Here is a 15,876-nt window from a genome sequence, read left to right on the forward strand (position 1 = left end):
AGCTGCTTCAAACCCCTTCTCTCTTCTTCTGCAGGAGCAGAGTTCAAGCATGGTTTTTTCTCTGTAACATCTCAAACTTCTTAATCTCTTTCACCATTTTCTCAATGTGTTCTCACAGGGCTCTTTCGAGATTCCTCACCTCTCTCCCTTTAAACAATGAACATCTTCAACTCGCTCATAACATAACCCAAAACCTTCTCAACTCCACCCATTTCAAACCTCACTCTGCGATCCCATGCATCGCACCTCACGTCACTTACTATGTCCTCTCCGACCCATCTCTTCCTCCTCGCTCATGCTTATCCTTCTTCAACTTCCTCACAGCACAAAACCCCCAAAAACCAGACCTCAAAGCTCACCTGATCCTCCTCTATAGGCTCTTTTCAGCCAAAAAATTTGCATCAATGAGACCCCTTTTGGATTCCCTTGTCACCAATGTGGAAATCAAACACCCTGTTCGTGGGTTTGTTTCTCTAGTTGATGAATGTGAATCTCAATTTGGAAGTGAAAGTGAAAGTGGGAGTGAATCAAATTTTGTGGAGAAACTATGTGACATGTTGTTCAGGGTGTGTGCTGATAACAGGATGTTTAGAGAGGCAATTGAGGTGTTTGATTATGTAATGGCAAAGGGGTTGGTGATAGAGGGTAGGTCTTGCTTTGTGCTTTTGCTTGCTTTGAAGAGATGTAAAGAGGTGGAGTTCTGTGTGAGGTTCTTTCATCGGATGGTGGAGTGTGGCCGCGTTGATATTGGGGTTCAGTCTTTGACTCTTGTGGTTGATGTGTTGTGTAAAAGAGGAGATATCGAGAGGGGTAAGAAGTTGATGAAGGAGATGGCTGAGAGAGACATTGTGAAGCCGACGGTTTTTACTTATAATACATTGTTGAATGCTTGTGTTGTGAGGAAGGATAGAAAAGGGGTTGAGGAGATACTGGGGTTTATGGAGAGTGAGGGAGTGCTGCCTTGTTTGATTACGTATACTATTTTGATTGAGTGGTATGCGAGTTCCGGGAGAATTGGGGAGGCTGAGAAGGTGTTTGAGGAAATGCGTGAGAGGAACATGCAGATGGATGTTTATGTCTACACGTCGATGATAAGTTGGAATTGTAGGGCGGGAAATGTTAGAAGGGCGTCGGCTTTGTTTGATGAGATGATTTGGAAAGGCATTGTTCCGAATACTCATACTTTCGGGGCGATGATTAGCGGAATGTGCAAGGCGGGGCAAATGGAAGCTGCAGAAATCTTGTTGGAAGAGATGCAGATTAAGGGGGTTGATCTGAATGTGGTGATATTTAACATGATGATGGATGGTTATTGTAAAAGAGGGATGATGGATGAAGCTTTCAGGCTGCAAGTTATCATGGAAAGGAAAGGATTTGAAGCTGATGTGTTTACATACAGCACTCTTGCTAGTGGGCTATGTAAATTGCATAGGTATGAAGAAGCCAAGAGGACCCTAAATTTGATGGTGGAGAAAGGAGTGGCTCCGAACGTTGTGACTTGCACTACTTTAATTGAGATATATTGTAAGGAAGGAAATCTTGCAGAAGCTGAGAGGATCTTAGGGAATATGGATAAAGAGGGAATGGTGCCTAATATTGTTACATATAATACTCTAATAGATGCATATAGCAAGAAAGAAAAAATAAAGCAAGCTCATGTGTTGAAATCTGAAATGATAGGGAAGGGAATAGTGCCAGATGTATTTACATACACATCACTGATACATGGGGAATGTATAGTTAACAGGGTAGACGAGGCTCTGAAGCTTTTCAGTGAAATGTTGGTAAAGGGCATAAAAGGAAGCGTAAAGACATATACAGCAATTATTTATGGTTTATCCAAGGAAGGGAGAGCAGATGAAGCTTTTGAGTTTTATGATGAGATGATGAGAATGGGTCTAGCACCTGATGATAGAGTTTTTGCTGCACTTGTTGGTAGTCTGCATAAAGTCAGTTTTCCCGCGAAACAAAATGAGTGGTGCACGGAAAATAGACTCTCCTGATGCCTCGAGCTGGCAAACTCTAGTTTGTCAATTTCACGTGTGGAGGTGGCTCATACATTATGATTTTGTTCTTGAAGCCCAAGCCAAACCCTGCATGAAAGAAAAAACATCTTCCACAACACAATACCAAATTAGAGCTTCTGGTACACTGTACAAATATTCTAGTGTTGGGTAATACATACAAACCTCCTTCCTTTATCTGTTGATGATTATACATACCCTATGTTGGTGATTAGAAGTGGGAGTTGGTCAGATCTGTTCAAAGTAGTAACCAGAGTGGTTCGTGATGAATTCCTTTCCTCTAATAAACAATCAGACGTTCGGCAGACTTTCAACTAAGTTATCATACACAGCTACACCCGAGTTATATTTGTCGACCATTCCCGGATCATCTCCTAACTTAAACAATCCTGATGAAACAATACAACTTGTGTTTGGAAAATGAAACTCATTTAATGCAAGAAGAATGTACATCTTACAAAAATCCTCTGCATCTGTTCAACAAAGTTCATAAACTTTGTGAACAATATCATCTAACCAACCAACAGGTCCAGGAAACATTTTTCTGGTGTTACATTCATTGTCTTCTTTAAAATTAATATTTTGACCAACTATGGCAGTCCTAAAGCTAAACAAACATCTAACAAAGTAAAACTTGTTGTTTTATTTCTAATCTAAATCCCTCTCTCTTTTCATTCCATCTCGTACATGATTCATAGAACAATGGGAGACATGTATTGATTTTTCCCCAGGTTCAAACACAAACTAAAAGTTGTTTTACTAAAAGTTGTTTTGCGATTCTTATGCTTCGTTGTCATTTTCTGGATCAAGATTAAGCTATATCTTCCCCACCAATTTGTTTAATCTTGATCCCATCATCATTACAAAACTGATAAATTTCTTTGTTTTGAGTATCATAGGCCTTCCAAATATCAAACCCACTTGAATGCAAAAATCCAACTGTGTAGAATATCCTCATCTCGTATTGATACGACATCCTATTGTCCCACCTGAAATTATTTTATAATTTCAAGTGAGTAAAGAGAAGAAATGTACGAGTCATTATAACTTGTTTGTGAAATATACTGAAAGCATGTAGAGATAGTTGATTAGAATTTTAATTCTGTTTTCAGATTTAGCTGTAATTCTGCATTGATTCTATTAAGCGATAGCTCTGAGTAGTAGAAATTTTAGTTAGGTGTTGTTTTTAGAATTTAACCTTTTCTTTAGTTTTCGTTTACCAATAAAAACATGTCTAGATAGCTGCATTGCAATTTACTTTTCTGGTTTAGTACAAGTTTAGTTATTAGCTTAGTCTAGTGTGCTTTTCTTAGGTTTTTACAGTGGAATTTTGCAGTTCTTGATATTTGTAGGAGTTAGCCTAGTTTTTAGTTTTCTTTTACAATTTGAAACTTGCTTAGATAGTTCCATTATGGTTTCTGTTGTTGTTTTAGTGCAGAATTTGGATTTTAGTTAGCTTTAGTGCATTGTTTGTAAGTTCTTAATGTTAGACTCTACAGAATGTGTGGGTAAAACTGTGTGTTCTCCTCTTGGAGAATTCTCTTATATATATATATATATATATATATATATATATATATATATATATATATATATATATTGAATACATACATATTTGCTGCCCATTAAAATATCTAAACGTCAAATATACAATTACTCCACAATATATCCTAATAAAAGAGAATAATATTTACAATACAAAATTAGCATAGATTTTGCTGGTTTTGATGACGAGATATTTGCCAATCACGTTAACACTGTTGACACTTAATATATTGTTACATGATTCATTCATTCATTTTAAGCAGTTTGTACATGATAAATGAGTTTGCAAATCAGATTTGACAAATTATTCCCTTTGTGAGACTTGTGCCTATTTTTTATTTCTTGTGTGATTCATGCATGTAGGCTAGTGCCGCGAATTTGTGATGACTCTTTTTGCATTGATTGGTTGGATTCATACTTTTGAAACGACATAGGCCATTTTTGATGATTAACCACTAGCCAAATAAAGACTATCCTGCACATAAATCCATTCAACCTGACTTTGATGTTGATATACCCTTTTATTGATAATTTTAGCTCAATACAAGCCATAGACCTAAAAAACAATGAATATACCCAATTCTTGAGAGGTGAGATGTCTTAGGCTATGTTAGAGAGTGTGTGAAACTCAAGTATGGGGGAGGTTTGACTGGTTTGGTATTAATCATGAGCTGAAATCGTGGATTGAGGGAAGTGCAGCAAAAGCTGAATAATATGAAATGAATGTTCTGCTTTGAGAATGAAAAGAGAAAAGAAAAGAATGAAAATCAGAAAAAGCAGAAAAAATGAATGAAAGAAAAGGATGATTGAAAGTGAAGGAATACTTGGTTTCGTTCTAAATTGCTGAACCTGCACTTGAGTTTCCATGTTTCACATATTCCATCTCATTTCTCTTGAATCAGATCTGTTTTTATCTTTCTCTTTACCTCACCTACACCCCTAGTCACATTACAAGCTAAATTGAAGCCCTATGGATCTTGAGTATTCATCAAAATTTATTGGTGTAAATTAGAGGCTTCCGAAGCCTATGATAGTGCTAGTTTTACATGTGTGCTGAGAGGTTAAACACAAGCTGATATACTTTAGAGCACGAGTGCATTCAGTTTTCCTAGTGAGGTCATTTCTGGCTGCAAACTTGAATTGTTTTGGCTACTGTTTGATGATGATGATTGTAATTATATGCAATAGACTTGAACTTTGTTATCTTGGACAGGTTTTCTACTTTTGATCTTAGTTTTGGGCTGAATAGTAACATGATTTGTGCATTTCTGTGAATTCTGGCTAGTTAGCCTTTAGGTAAATTTTTTTTCTTTGATATTATAGATTTCTTTTATTGCCCAGGAGTGCAATGGTTCAAGTGTGGGGTTGTGATAACACTCAAAATGTTACATTTTTTTCCAAGCCATTTGCATACTCTTAGGGGTTTTTAGACTACTAATCCTTAGTTTTTAAGTCAGATTTAGTTTAGAGTAGAACAATACTAGTTTTTACTAATCTTCATTAGATTAGCTTCTGTTAGAATAGTTTTGGTGTTAATTTCTTAGATAGACGGATTCTATTAGTTAGCATAGGAGTAATCTAGTCATCATAACATTCCATTTATTTGTAGTTTTGATAGTGTAGATTTTAAATTGTAAATAGGTAGAATTTGAAAGTAATTTTCTAATATGAAAGTGTCTTTAGTGTTGACTTGGTGCTATGTTTACTTTGTGCAGCTTAATTGTGAATGAAATTGAATGTAGTTGCTGTCAAGTGAGATGTTCTTGTGAAGTACGTGGCTGCCAAAATTGGATGAAATGAGATGGTGCAGCTGCTGTGGAGAGATACCATGCTGAAATTAAAGTGCTGCTGTGAACCTGACTTGTTGCTGCCACACTGGATTTAAAGCATGAGCTCCATGTTAGAGCTGAACTGGATGTTGACTTGGACAATTGGCAGCTGGCGTGTGAGGATCTCTAATAGACACAAGCCGACTCAGAATTAAAAGACAACTGGAAAGAACTGTGAGAAGGAGCTGGAACGTGACAATGGAATACACCAAAGCCTGATGCACTTACCATAAGTGTCTTAGACCGTTAATTAGGAAGTTACATATATAGGCTAGAATAAGAACTTAGAAAACACACTACGCTACAGAACTTTAGACACTTTTTTCATTTCTGAAATTTGACAGTTTTCATAGGTTAGGGGTTTTTCTCTCTGGAGTTCTTCATCTCCTAGACTACAAAGTGAGCATGGATGTGAAGGATCTTTGGAGTAGCTGAACCTGTTTTCAATTCCAGCTTTGACGTCTCTTATATTCTATTTTCAATTCAATACATTTTCACCGGTCAATTTCATCTCTTCTCTTCTTTTTCTATGTTTCTTCAATTTGGCCAAAGCTAAAATCCAAATTCATAAGAATAGCTCTTATTCTTGCATCAATACTAGTTTCTTTACTGGATTCACCCTAGAAACTAGAGAATGCACAGTCATTAAATTAGGATTAAGTGACTGCAATGTCAACCTTAATTCAAAGGAACAAGAACTTAACTCTTTATTTTCTATTTCAGTTTTTTTATTTGAAAAATGTGTTCATATGTGTTTCTGTAATTCTTTGTTTTAATAATTTTTTTTTCAATTAAATCAGCATTAAACTTTTCAAATCAATATACGAATTTAAATCTAATATATATATATATATATATATATATATATATATATATATATATATATATATATATATATATATAGATAAATAGATAAAAATTATAATACAAGAATAATTAATAATGATTTAAATATATTTTAATCTATATAAATATTTTGGTCTTTACAAAATTATTTTGTAAACGACCCTTGTATTTTTTTTCCTTACTTTATTTCTGAATAATCAACTGTAATTTCATTTTTTTAATTTATTTTTAATCTTATTATTTTACTTTAGTCTTTAAACAATAATTACTTCAAAGGGATATTTTAGTCCTTATAAAACTATTTTTAATCCTACCATTACTTTTAAAGGGATTAAAAATGTATTACAAAAATTAAAACCAAATAACAACCACTAAACTAAAATAAATAACTCTTACAAATATTATTACCTTAGAAAATAATTTCACAGGTATTAAAATGAAAAAAAAAAAGGTATATTATTATATTTAAACCATTAAAAAAACCATGTACTAGCAGTTTCCTTAGTGTTGCCTTTGTGATTAAGACAGAGAAAGAAAAAGACAACATATGCAGTTCCAAAACTGGATTGCTCCCATAAGTACAAGGGATGTTTCTCTAATCCACACCAGTGTCTGATCAGGTTCTTTTGCTTTTGTTCTTGTGAGAGATCTTAAGATTGTGTTATGTTACTGTTTCTTCACAAAATTTCATCAGAGATGTTATTAGTGTGATATATACTGCGACAACGAAGTTTAGACTTTCTCTCCATGGTGTATTGCTGCACAACAAGCAGTGATGAGTTTGAGCCAAAACTAGTTGAAGCTAAAATGTCACCCATGACCCCAAGTTCAGGGCTGTCACACCATTCCAACAACCTTTGAAAAACTGTGTAGTTCTTGCCACTCCCTTGTCCCAAAATGTACAAGTCACACCCTTTTTTGTCTATCTCATTCAGGATCAAAGGAGTCTCTTCACCAGTTTCTAACATCAGTTCCATCTCTGAGTATGCGATGGAGTCATTGTTGTGCAACCCTTTGTGCCTGAAGTGAAATATGTGTTCATCATCAAGCTCTTTCTGCATAACACTGTCCATCTCTGTAGATAACACTTCACTGGAATCATTTTGGAATACTTTTCCTTCTTCAACCTCAGTACCTGACACCAGAAGCCTAATCAAATGCAACTTTGTGGCTGAATGTGATGCCATTCTCCATGCGACCGACAAGGCTTCCCGATCATCAGGCCCCCCGATGAAGATCACAATGATGCTCATTGTTGCAGTAGACAATGATCTGAGTCCACGGTTAACGAGGATTCCCACAGAACAAGGTGGTGCCTGCAACACGTTCTTGTTAATGTCACAGAAAGCAGTGTTGGTTGTTACCAACTCTCCCGAGCTTAGTTGTTTGTGGAATGGGAGGAGAATAAGGTTTGCACGTTTCTCTTCTGTGACATTGTATATATCCTGATGGATTGTGTCATAGGTTGCAACAATGCTTGATGTGTCAAATCTCACAGCTTTGTATTCCTCCCCAAACTCGATCAATGCATTGCATATGGTCTCAAACTCTTCTTGTGATCCATACTGGCCTTCAGAGGAACCCGCTTGAACATTTGAGTTGTCGATTTGTGCCACAAGAAGGCCAGTGCCGCGTCTTGTGAGTTCCACAAGGTGAAGGACTGAGACATGTAAGGGGGAAGTTCTGGTGGCATTTGTGGCTTCAAGAACATAGATCATGCCAAGGGCTTGGTGGGAGTTGTGGACACAAGCTGCAACTCGAAGTTCTGCTTCACTCCACAATTTCTGCACAGTCCTTTGCTGGGTCTGCTTGAACCGAAGTTTCGGCTTGTAGATGGCATTGATAAAGGGAGATACCACCGTAGTCATGAATAGTACTGCAAGGATCATGATTGTGAAAGCATATGGGTCCAAAATCTGAAAGCACAAGAGATAGAACAGAGAAACACATCAAGTTTATTAACTGTGATCTTCAGAGATAATGGATTAAATTGCTGCATGCAAATTTCCAACCTGTTTGGTTTGTGAAAACATTTTAGTATATGAAAACACGAAACAAAGTGAAAAAATGTTGATGAACATAGGAACCAGAGATGTTTTCTCAATGTGAACAAGGTTTTAGGAACATGATATGATAAGAGTTTGGTTGGAAAATAGTACACTTTTGTCCCAGGCAATGCTTATAAGAATCACTGCCATGATGCCCTTGGTGTTGAGGAGCAATCCAAGGCCAACTCCATCTCTTAAAGACATACCATAGTAGACACTGACCAACAAAGAGCTCAAAATTTTTGGGATGGCTAACAAGAACACCATGAAGAGAGGAAGCAACACTGTGTGGTTTTCAGACCAAATTGACTCCAGGTTTAGTCTAAAGCCAAAGCTGGCAAAGTAGACAGGAACGATAATTGCAGCGACAAAATCATCCAACATTTCCAACAACAAATCAGCAAACTTCCCACTGGGCAAAATTAGTCCATACACAAAGGCCCCAACAGTATGGTGTGCACCAAGCAAGTCTGTGATGTATGCGCAAACAAAAAGTCCTATCATCACATCCAACAAATTTGAGGAGTTCCATGACTCAGACCTCATTCTGTGTTCAACCACACGAGCCAGGATTGGACGCACCACGCAGAAGCAGAACACAATGAACAACAATGTGCAAATTACGGAGAGGAGTGGTTTTCCACCCTCGTGGGAATAGGGAATGAAGAGTGCGAACAAAACCCAACCAAATGCATCGATTAGCATGGCTGCTGTTAAGGCATCTTTTCCAAGCCTTGTGTAGAGGATCTTGAGATCTGATAGGAGCCTTGCAAGGACGGGAAAACTAGTCACAGAAAGAATTGCACACCAAAACATATACCCTTTAACAGTGAGCGGAAGGCTTGATCCACCTGCTAAGTCATGCTGTAGAGTAAGAAAACCAGCTCCAACCAATGTTGGAATCAGAATGCTCGCAACAGCAATGATTACAGCCTGCTTGCTTGATCTCAAGATGGTGTCACTGTTCATTTCCAACCCAGTAAGGAACACATAGTACATGATTCCAACATTTGCAAAGGTTTCAACAGTCATGATTCCTTCTGGTCGGTAAATCATTTGAAAAACTCCAGGGATTCTTCCCAAAAATGATGAACTCAAAAGCACACCACCCTGCATGTACAATATCAAGTTTATGTAAGTGTAAGTGATTTATATTTGATACCAAAGTTTCATTTGCCTGAAACATGTCATCTAAAAGCTATATTTGGTATTCAAACATATGAACACGAACACTTACAAGCATCTGGGCAACCGTAAGAGGTAGGTGGAATTGCTTGAGGATGTGGTGAAAAAAACTAGAGGCAAGGACGTTGTAGGCAATTTGAATAGACAGAAGAGGAACACGTTCTGAAATGACATTATCACTCCTCCAGATTTTGTTGTTAAGATCAAATGTTGTATTGTAACATGCAAGTTCTGGGATGTAGTTCTGAGTAACGTTCCCTTCACTTGTCATCTCAATCTTCTTCTATGAGTCCTTAATTAAATTTCTGGGATTGAATATTTTTGTTTTTGCATTGCATCCTTATTTAAACAAAACCATGTAGAGGAAGAACATGCAAGTTATGGCCACGACATTTTAAGTTGGCACAGTTCAAATTGCCTTTTTGTTGTTTGTGTGTTAGAACAAATTACCACATTTCGATTGCGGTCTAGGTAATAAATAATATTTTAATTAATTGTTAAATTGATATTTTATACATTAAATAAAATTAAGATCATCATTATACAAATAATTGTAAATACTTTCTACGAGTAGTGAATACTATAAATAAAACCATATAAATTAAGTGAAATTAGTCATGATTGGTTTTTCTTATGAGAAAAATATTTATTATAAATAAAATAGGTTGTATATTATTAAGAGAGATAAGTTGGTGTTTAAAAATATTTTAAAAATGCTAATAGATTTTTGATAAACTATTTTCAAATAAGTCTAATCAAAATATTTGAGATTAAAACAACTAAAGCAAAAAAAAAAATGTAAGATTGAAATATATGATATGATGACTAGAGCAGAGTGAAACCTTATCGGAAATTTATATTATTTATTTTCATAAGCATCTTTTCTGCCACTTTTTTTAGTGTAAAGTATTCTCAAACCTTGTTTCAATGCAACACCAGATGCAAAGGGATGATAAATAAACTTATTATCTTAAGTATGATGCAAAAATCTTGCATTGACTAAATGTATCATGGATATGAATAATACATGTCCTAATACTTAATCTTATTTTTATTTCATACTCGTTTAAATTATCAGAATACCTATAATTTATCAAGTAACATAAAAAAATTTATATATAAACTATACACATTATTCTCTTGATCTTTACTTTCGTAATTTTATTTTCTATCGCTACACTTTTTTTTTCTCTTCTCTTTTGATTATTTGGTTTTTTCCATATTAAAAAAATCCACTCACATGATTTTACCTTTTATCACAATTTTAATTTTTTTTATTTGTGTAATTATGATTAAATGATGTATTATCAATTTTAGTAAATAAAATCACTTTTAGGTATCACATTTTACTATTTCTACTCCTTTATAATATTTTAATTTATTGTTTATTTTTCTACTATGTTCGACTCTTAATTTAATTTCAATCCTTCATTTATTAGATAATCTATATAAACAATATTTTTTTATTCTCTTTAATAATAATTTTTGTCTCATTTAATGAACGTTTGTTTCGCTAAAATAATTTGTATTCTTTCTTAATGGTTCAATTAGTTTGATAGGCAAATTTTTTTTCTTACATCTCCAAGGTATTTTCCATCTTATCATATTCTTAATTATACATTTTTTTTCTTTATGTGATTTTGTTCAATGATGTATTAATTCATTTTTAGGACACACATTTAATCATTTTCATTTCTTTTTAATAATTTTACTTGTTTATTTTATCCCGTAGAATACTATTTTTGATGATTTTTTATATGATCATTTATTTTTAAACTAATTTTCATAAGTGCAATTTTATTGTTGCAATAACATAAAGATGTTTCATTTATTATAGCATAATAATTTAATGGTCATTGTCATAAATTTTGTTTATCACTATTCAAATTAGATTGAAGTTCAAAACATGATATATGTCTAAAGTTATAGTTGATGGTCAACATGCAACTCCTTTTTACTAAAGATTTTAACAACCTTAATGTTGTGGTTCAACCTTAAAGTTATCTTGTAATTGTTTTTAAAGTGTTTAGAATAACTTAGAATCAATAGCAAGTTCGTAATCTCTTTGATCCTCTTATTTTTGTAAAAACTGATGTGATAATCGATTATCATAATCGATTATCACTAAGGATAATCGATTATCTCAAATTGAGTTCATCTTCTTCTTCTTTTTTACAGAAACCCACTGGAATAGATAATTGATTATCTGCTCAAACTTTTGTTTTTAGAAAACGCACTAGAATAATCGATTATCATAAGTGATAATCGATTATCCTTGACAGTTTGAACATGTCTATTCAGTTTTTAACCTAATTTTCGAAACCTTTATTTAAAGAACTGCAGTGCTACTTCGAACTTACCTTTTTGAGAGCTAGAGTCCTAGTGTTGTGTTTGCAAAGTGTTCTCTGAGTGTTCTAAAAGAGCTTTGAAAAGCCTAGAGTAAGTGGGGCGATAACTTTTCCTGAGAGGGATTCTTGGAGGTTGAGTGTTGTTGCTATTGCTAGGAAAGTTGCGTCAAGTCTTCTGTGTGACTTAAAGGAAGTTTACTCTCATCTCTTGTGCCTTTAAGAGAGGCGTTTTCGTTTCCTTATTCTCTTTAATATGATTGTACTTTGATCTTTATAGTGATTAAGTTAATCTCCTTGTTTAAAGAGATTAACAACTGGACGTATGATCTTTTGATTTGAACCAGTATAAATATTTGTGTTAAATCTTCTTCCCTATCTCTTTATTTTATTTGTTGTTGCATTTAAAGGAACTAAGGGTTTAAATTAAACGGTAAAATTTTGGAAATTTTTTAAAGTATTAGTTTTATTACTAAACCAATTCACATACCTCTTGGTTTTTGTCCAAACGCTAATTATTTCGCTGCATGTTTTCAACAATTTTACTATTAGTTTGTTGTGTTTCAACATTCTTATTCTTTAATTGATCTTATCATTTGTCTTGATTTAATATCTTAGTTCTTAGGGATTTGTCATCAACCCTCATGGAGGAGAGAGATAAAATAAGATAAACTAAGTTAATAAGCTGCACTTTCTGTGCATGTGAATTTTATGATTAGTTTGTTGTGTTTCAACATTCTTATTCTTAGTTGATCTTAGTAGAGAGATAAAACGAGATAAATTAAGTTTTTTTTTTGCAATTAAATTTTGTACAAATATATAGAATAAAGACAAGAGAGACTATAATATTCAAAATTTTCACACCAAATAAACTACACTTTCAAAGCATGTGATTTTATGATTAGTTTGTTGTGTTTCAACTTTCTTATTCCTTCATTGATCTTATCATTTGTCGTCATTCAATATCCTTATTCTTAGTGAATCATCAACATAATTCCTCATAGAGGAGATAGATTTTCTTGCAATTGAAATATGTATACACATAATATACATAACACATATATAGAACAAAGACAAGCGACTCATAATTCAAAATTTACACGCCAAATAAGCTACATTTACTTAACATGTGCTTTTATGATTAGTTTGTTGTGTTTCAACATTCTTATTCCTTAATTGATCTTATCATTTGTCATGATTAAATATCCTCATTCGTTAGTAAATCATAATCGTCATTCTTTATAGATTAGAGTAATAAACACACACACACACACAAACACACACACACACACACACATACTTTATTGTGTTTCAACATTTTTATTTCTTAATTGATTTTATCATTTGTCGTGATTAAATTTCCTCATTTGTTAGTAAATCATCATTGTCATCCCTCATAAATCATGGTAATAAACACACACATACACACAGAGACACACACACACACACATACACACTTTGTTGTGTTTCAACATTCTTATTCTTTAATTGATCTTATCATTTGTCGTGATTAAATATCCTCATTCGTTAGTAAATGATCATTGTCATTCCTCATAGATCAAAGTAATAAACACATACACAAACACAAACACACACACACACACATACACATACAAAGACACACACACACAAACACATGCACACAGACACACAAACACAAACATAGACACAAATACACAAACACACACACACACATACATACACAGATAGACACACACAGACACACACAAACACACGCAAACAAACACACACAAACACACACTTTATTGTGTTTCAACATTCTTATTCTTTAATTGATCTTATCAGTTGTCGTGATTAAATATCCTCATTCGTTAGTAAATGATCACCGCAATTCCTCATAGATCAGAGTAATAAACACACGCACACACACACACACAGATATACATAGACACACAAACACATACACACACACACACAAAGACGCACACGCACACACACACACACACAGAGAGACACAAAAATAGACACACACAGACACAAACACACACACACAGAGACACACAAACACAAACACACAAACAGACAGACACACACACACACACAAACACACAGACAGACAGACACACACACACAAACACACAGACAGACAGACACACACACACACAAAGACACACACACACACACATACAGACACACAGACACACACCCACACACAGACAAACACACAAACACATACATTGAGCCAAACATAGACACAAACACAAACACACACAAATACACACAGACACACACATAAACACACATAGACACAGACACAAACATTGACACATATACAAACACAGACACACACAGACACAGACACACACACACACAAACACACACAGATACAGACAAAGATACACACACACACACACATAAAGACACAAACACACAGAGACACAGACACAAACATAGACAAACAAACACACACACAAACACAGACACAAACACAGACACACATACACCCCCCCACACACAAACACACACACACACACACATAGAGCTGTCAAAACGTGTAACCCGGCCCGACCTGGCTCGACCCACCACAGGTTGACGAGTTAAACGGATTGGCTCACGGGTTCACTTAATTAAAAAAATTATTTTTTTATTTTTTTTTCAGTCAAAACTAAATTGTAATTCTAATTAAAATTTAAATAAACTTTAATACAATCCAAATACAAACCAAAATAAAAAAATACAAATTATTTATGTGTTGGATAAAAAAACAACTTAACATGACCCAAATGTAAAGTCTAACTTAATAAAAAATCAACCTGTATTGAAATTTGTAATGTTGGCTAAATTTTATATTATGAAAATGATTTATCACCTGTGAAAATTTGTGGCATTGTAGAAACTTTATAATTATATTAAATATTTTACCTTGAACTTATTTATAGTAATTATTTTCTCTTTACATAAGATTTTCTTCCCTTAAAAATACATTAAACTTTAAAAAATTGTGCAGACATTATTTCTATAAGAATCAATATTATAAGAACAATAAGTAATGATTTAAATATATTTTTTTAATCTATATAGTTCTTTTCGGGTCTTTACAAAATTATTTTGTAAACAATTCTTGTAATTTTTTCCTTACTTTATTTAAGTATAATAAGCTGTAATTTCATTTTTTTGAATTTATTTTGATCCTTGTAATTTTACTCTAGTCTTTAAACTATAACTATTTCCAAAGGATATTTTAGTCTTTATAAAATTATTTTTTATCCTATCATTATTTCTAAAGGGTTAAAAAATGTAGACTTAAATACTAATTTGGTCTCTATTTTTGTTGAGTGTGTTCACTTCAGTTCTATTTTTGTTTGTTTAATCTAGTCGTAATTTTTGTTAATTTTGTTCAATTTAGTCCTTTTTGCTAAGGTCATTTAAATAATTGATGGATAGTGAATAATGTATGTCACGTTTCAATTCGTGGAGTTTTTTAACTTGTTTTCATTTTGATTTTAATTTTGATTTTTTTTAATTTCTCTTAATTAAAAGATATTTATGTGTCAATCTAGCATTGTGTCATGTGTTAGTGTAATGTCACGTATTAGTGTCTTATATTCAATTTGGTCCCTAAATTCATTATTTGTTTTTTAATTCAGTCACATTTCTTTTAAATTGATCAATTTTGTCCCTACCCAAATTAAAACTAAATTTAATTTTTATATAAATTTTAGGGTTAAATGTGTTTTTGGTCCCTTAACTTTTAGTTATTTTTGGAATTAGTCCATTTCGAAACTTTGGACCAATTTTGTCCTTCATCTCTCGAAATATGTAGATTTAGTCTTTTTAATCAAATTTTGTTAGGTTTATTTGATGTTTTGTATGCATTTTAGGATTGTATTTGAGTTGTTTGTATTGTTTAACACATTTTTGCTTTAATGTTAAGCCAAATATTATTATGAAACACGCTTGAAATGTCAAATAAACTTAACAAAATTTGATTAAAAGGACTAAATTCACGTATTTTGAAATATGAAGGACTAAATTGGTCTAAAGTTTTGAAATGGACTATTTCCAAAATTCACTAAAAGTTAAGGGATGAAAA

At 33.4% G+C, this 15,876-nt stretch overlaps 2 protein-coding genes across 3 annotated transcripts; one reads left to right on the top strand and one right to left on the bottom strand.

Annotated features, from left to right (window-relative positions):
• Positions 1-5,933, top strand: LOC114189749 (pentatricopeptide repeat-containing protein At2g32630-like). Of its 2 annotated transcripts, none has more exons than XM_028078421.1 (2): positions 1-2,551; positions 5,285-5,933. In XM_028078421.1, exon 1 carries the CDS (start codon positions 105-107, stop codon positions 2,001-2,003), a length of 1,899 nt encoding a protein of 632 aa, XP_027934222.1. In that variant the 5' UTR covers positions 1-104; the 3' UTR covers positions 2,004-2,551; positions 5,285-5,933. The 2 variants fall into 2 exon arrangements, with proteins under 2 accessions (XP_027934222.1, XP_027934221.1); XM_028078420.1 differs by having other exon boundaries at positions 1-2,174; positions 5,285-5,931.
• A 912-nt stretch (positions 5,934-6,845) lies between these two features.
• Positions 6,846-9,842, bottom strand: LOC114192718 (cation/H(+) antiporter 15-like). Its single transcript, XM_028082511.1, has 3 exons — positions 9,530-9,842; positions 8,404-9,402; positions 6,846-8,160 (listed from the first exon to the last, which is right to left on the bottom strand). The coding sequence occupies exons 1-3, from the start codon at positions 9,746-9,748 to the stop codon at positions 6,922-6,924; spliced, it is 2,457 nt and encodes an 818-aa protein (XP_027938312.1). The 5' UTR covers positions 9,749-9,842; the 3' UTR covers positions 6,846-6,921.
• Between the last annotated feature and the right edge of the window lie 6,034 nt (positions 9,843-15,876).

This window comes from Vigna unguiculata, chromosome 7 (genome assembly GCF_004118075.2).
Source record: "Vigna unguiculata cultivar IT97K-499-35 chromosome 7, ASM411807v1, whole genome shotgun sequence".
In the NCBI taxonomy this organism is placed as follows: domain Eukaryota; kingdom Viridiplantae; phylum Streptophyta; class Magnoliopsida; order Fabales; family Fabaceae; genus Vigna; species Vigna unguiculata.

What these genes read in the sequence shown, in the direction of transcription:
- LOC114189749 (XM_028078421.1), top strand. Translation starts at nt 105, where the DNA reads ATGTGTTCTCACAGGGCTCTTTCGAGATTCCTCACCTCTCTCCCTTTA.
- LOC114192718 (XM_028082511.1), bottom strand. Translation starts at nt 9,748, where the DNA reads ATGACAAGTGAAGGGAACGTTACTCAGAACTACATCCCAGAACTTGCA. An exon ending in TTACGGTTGCCCAGATGCTT is followed by an intron (nt 9,403 to 9,529) that starts GTAAGTGTTCGT and finishes TTGTACATGCAG; the next exon opens with GGTGGTGTGCTTTTGAGTTC. An exon ending in GCATTGCCTGGGACAAAAGT is followed by an intron (nt 8,161 to 8,403) that starts GTACTATTTTCC and finishes TTGTGCTTTCAG; the next exon opens with ATTTTGGACCCATATGCTTT.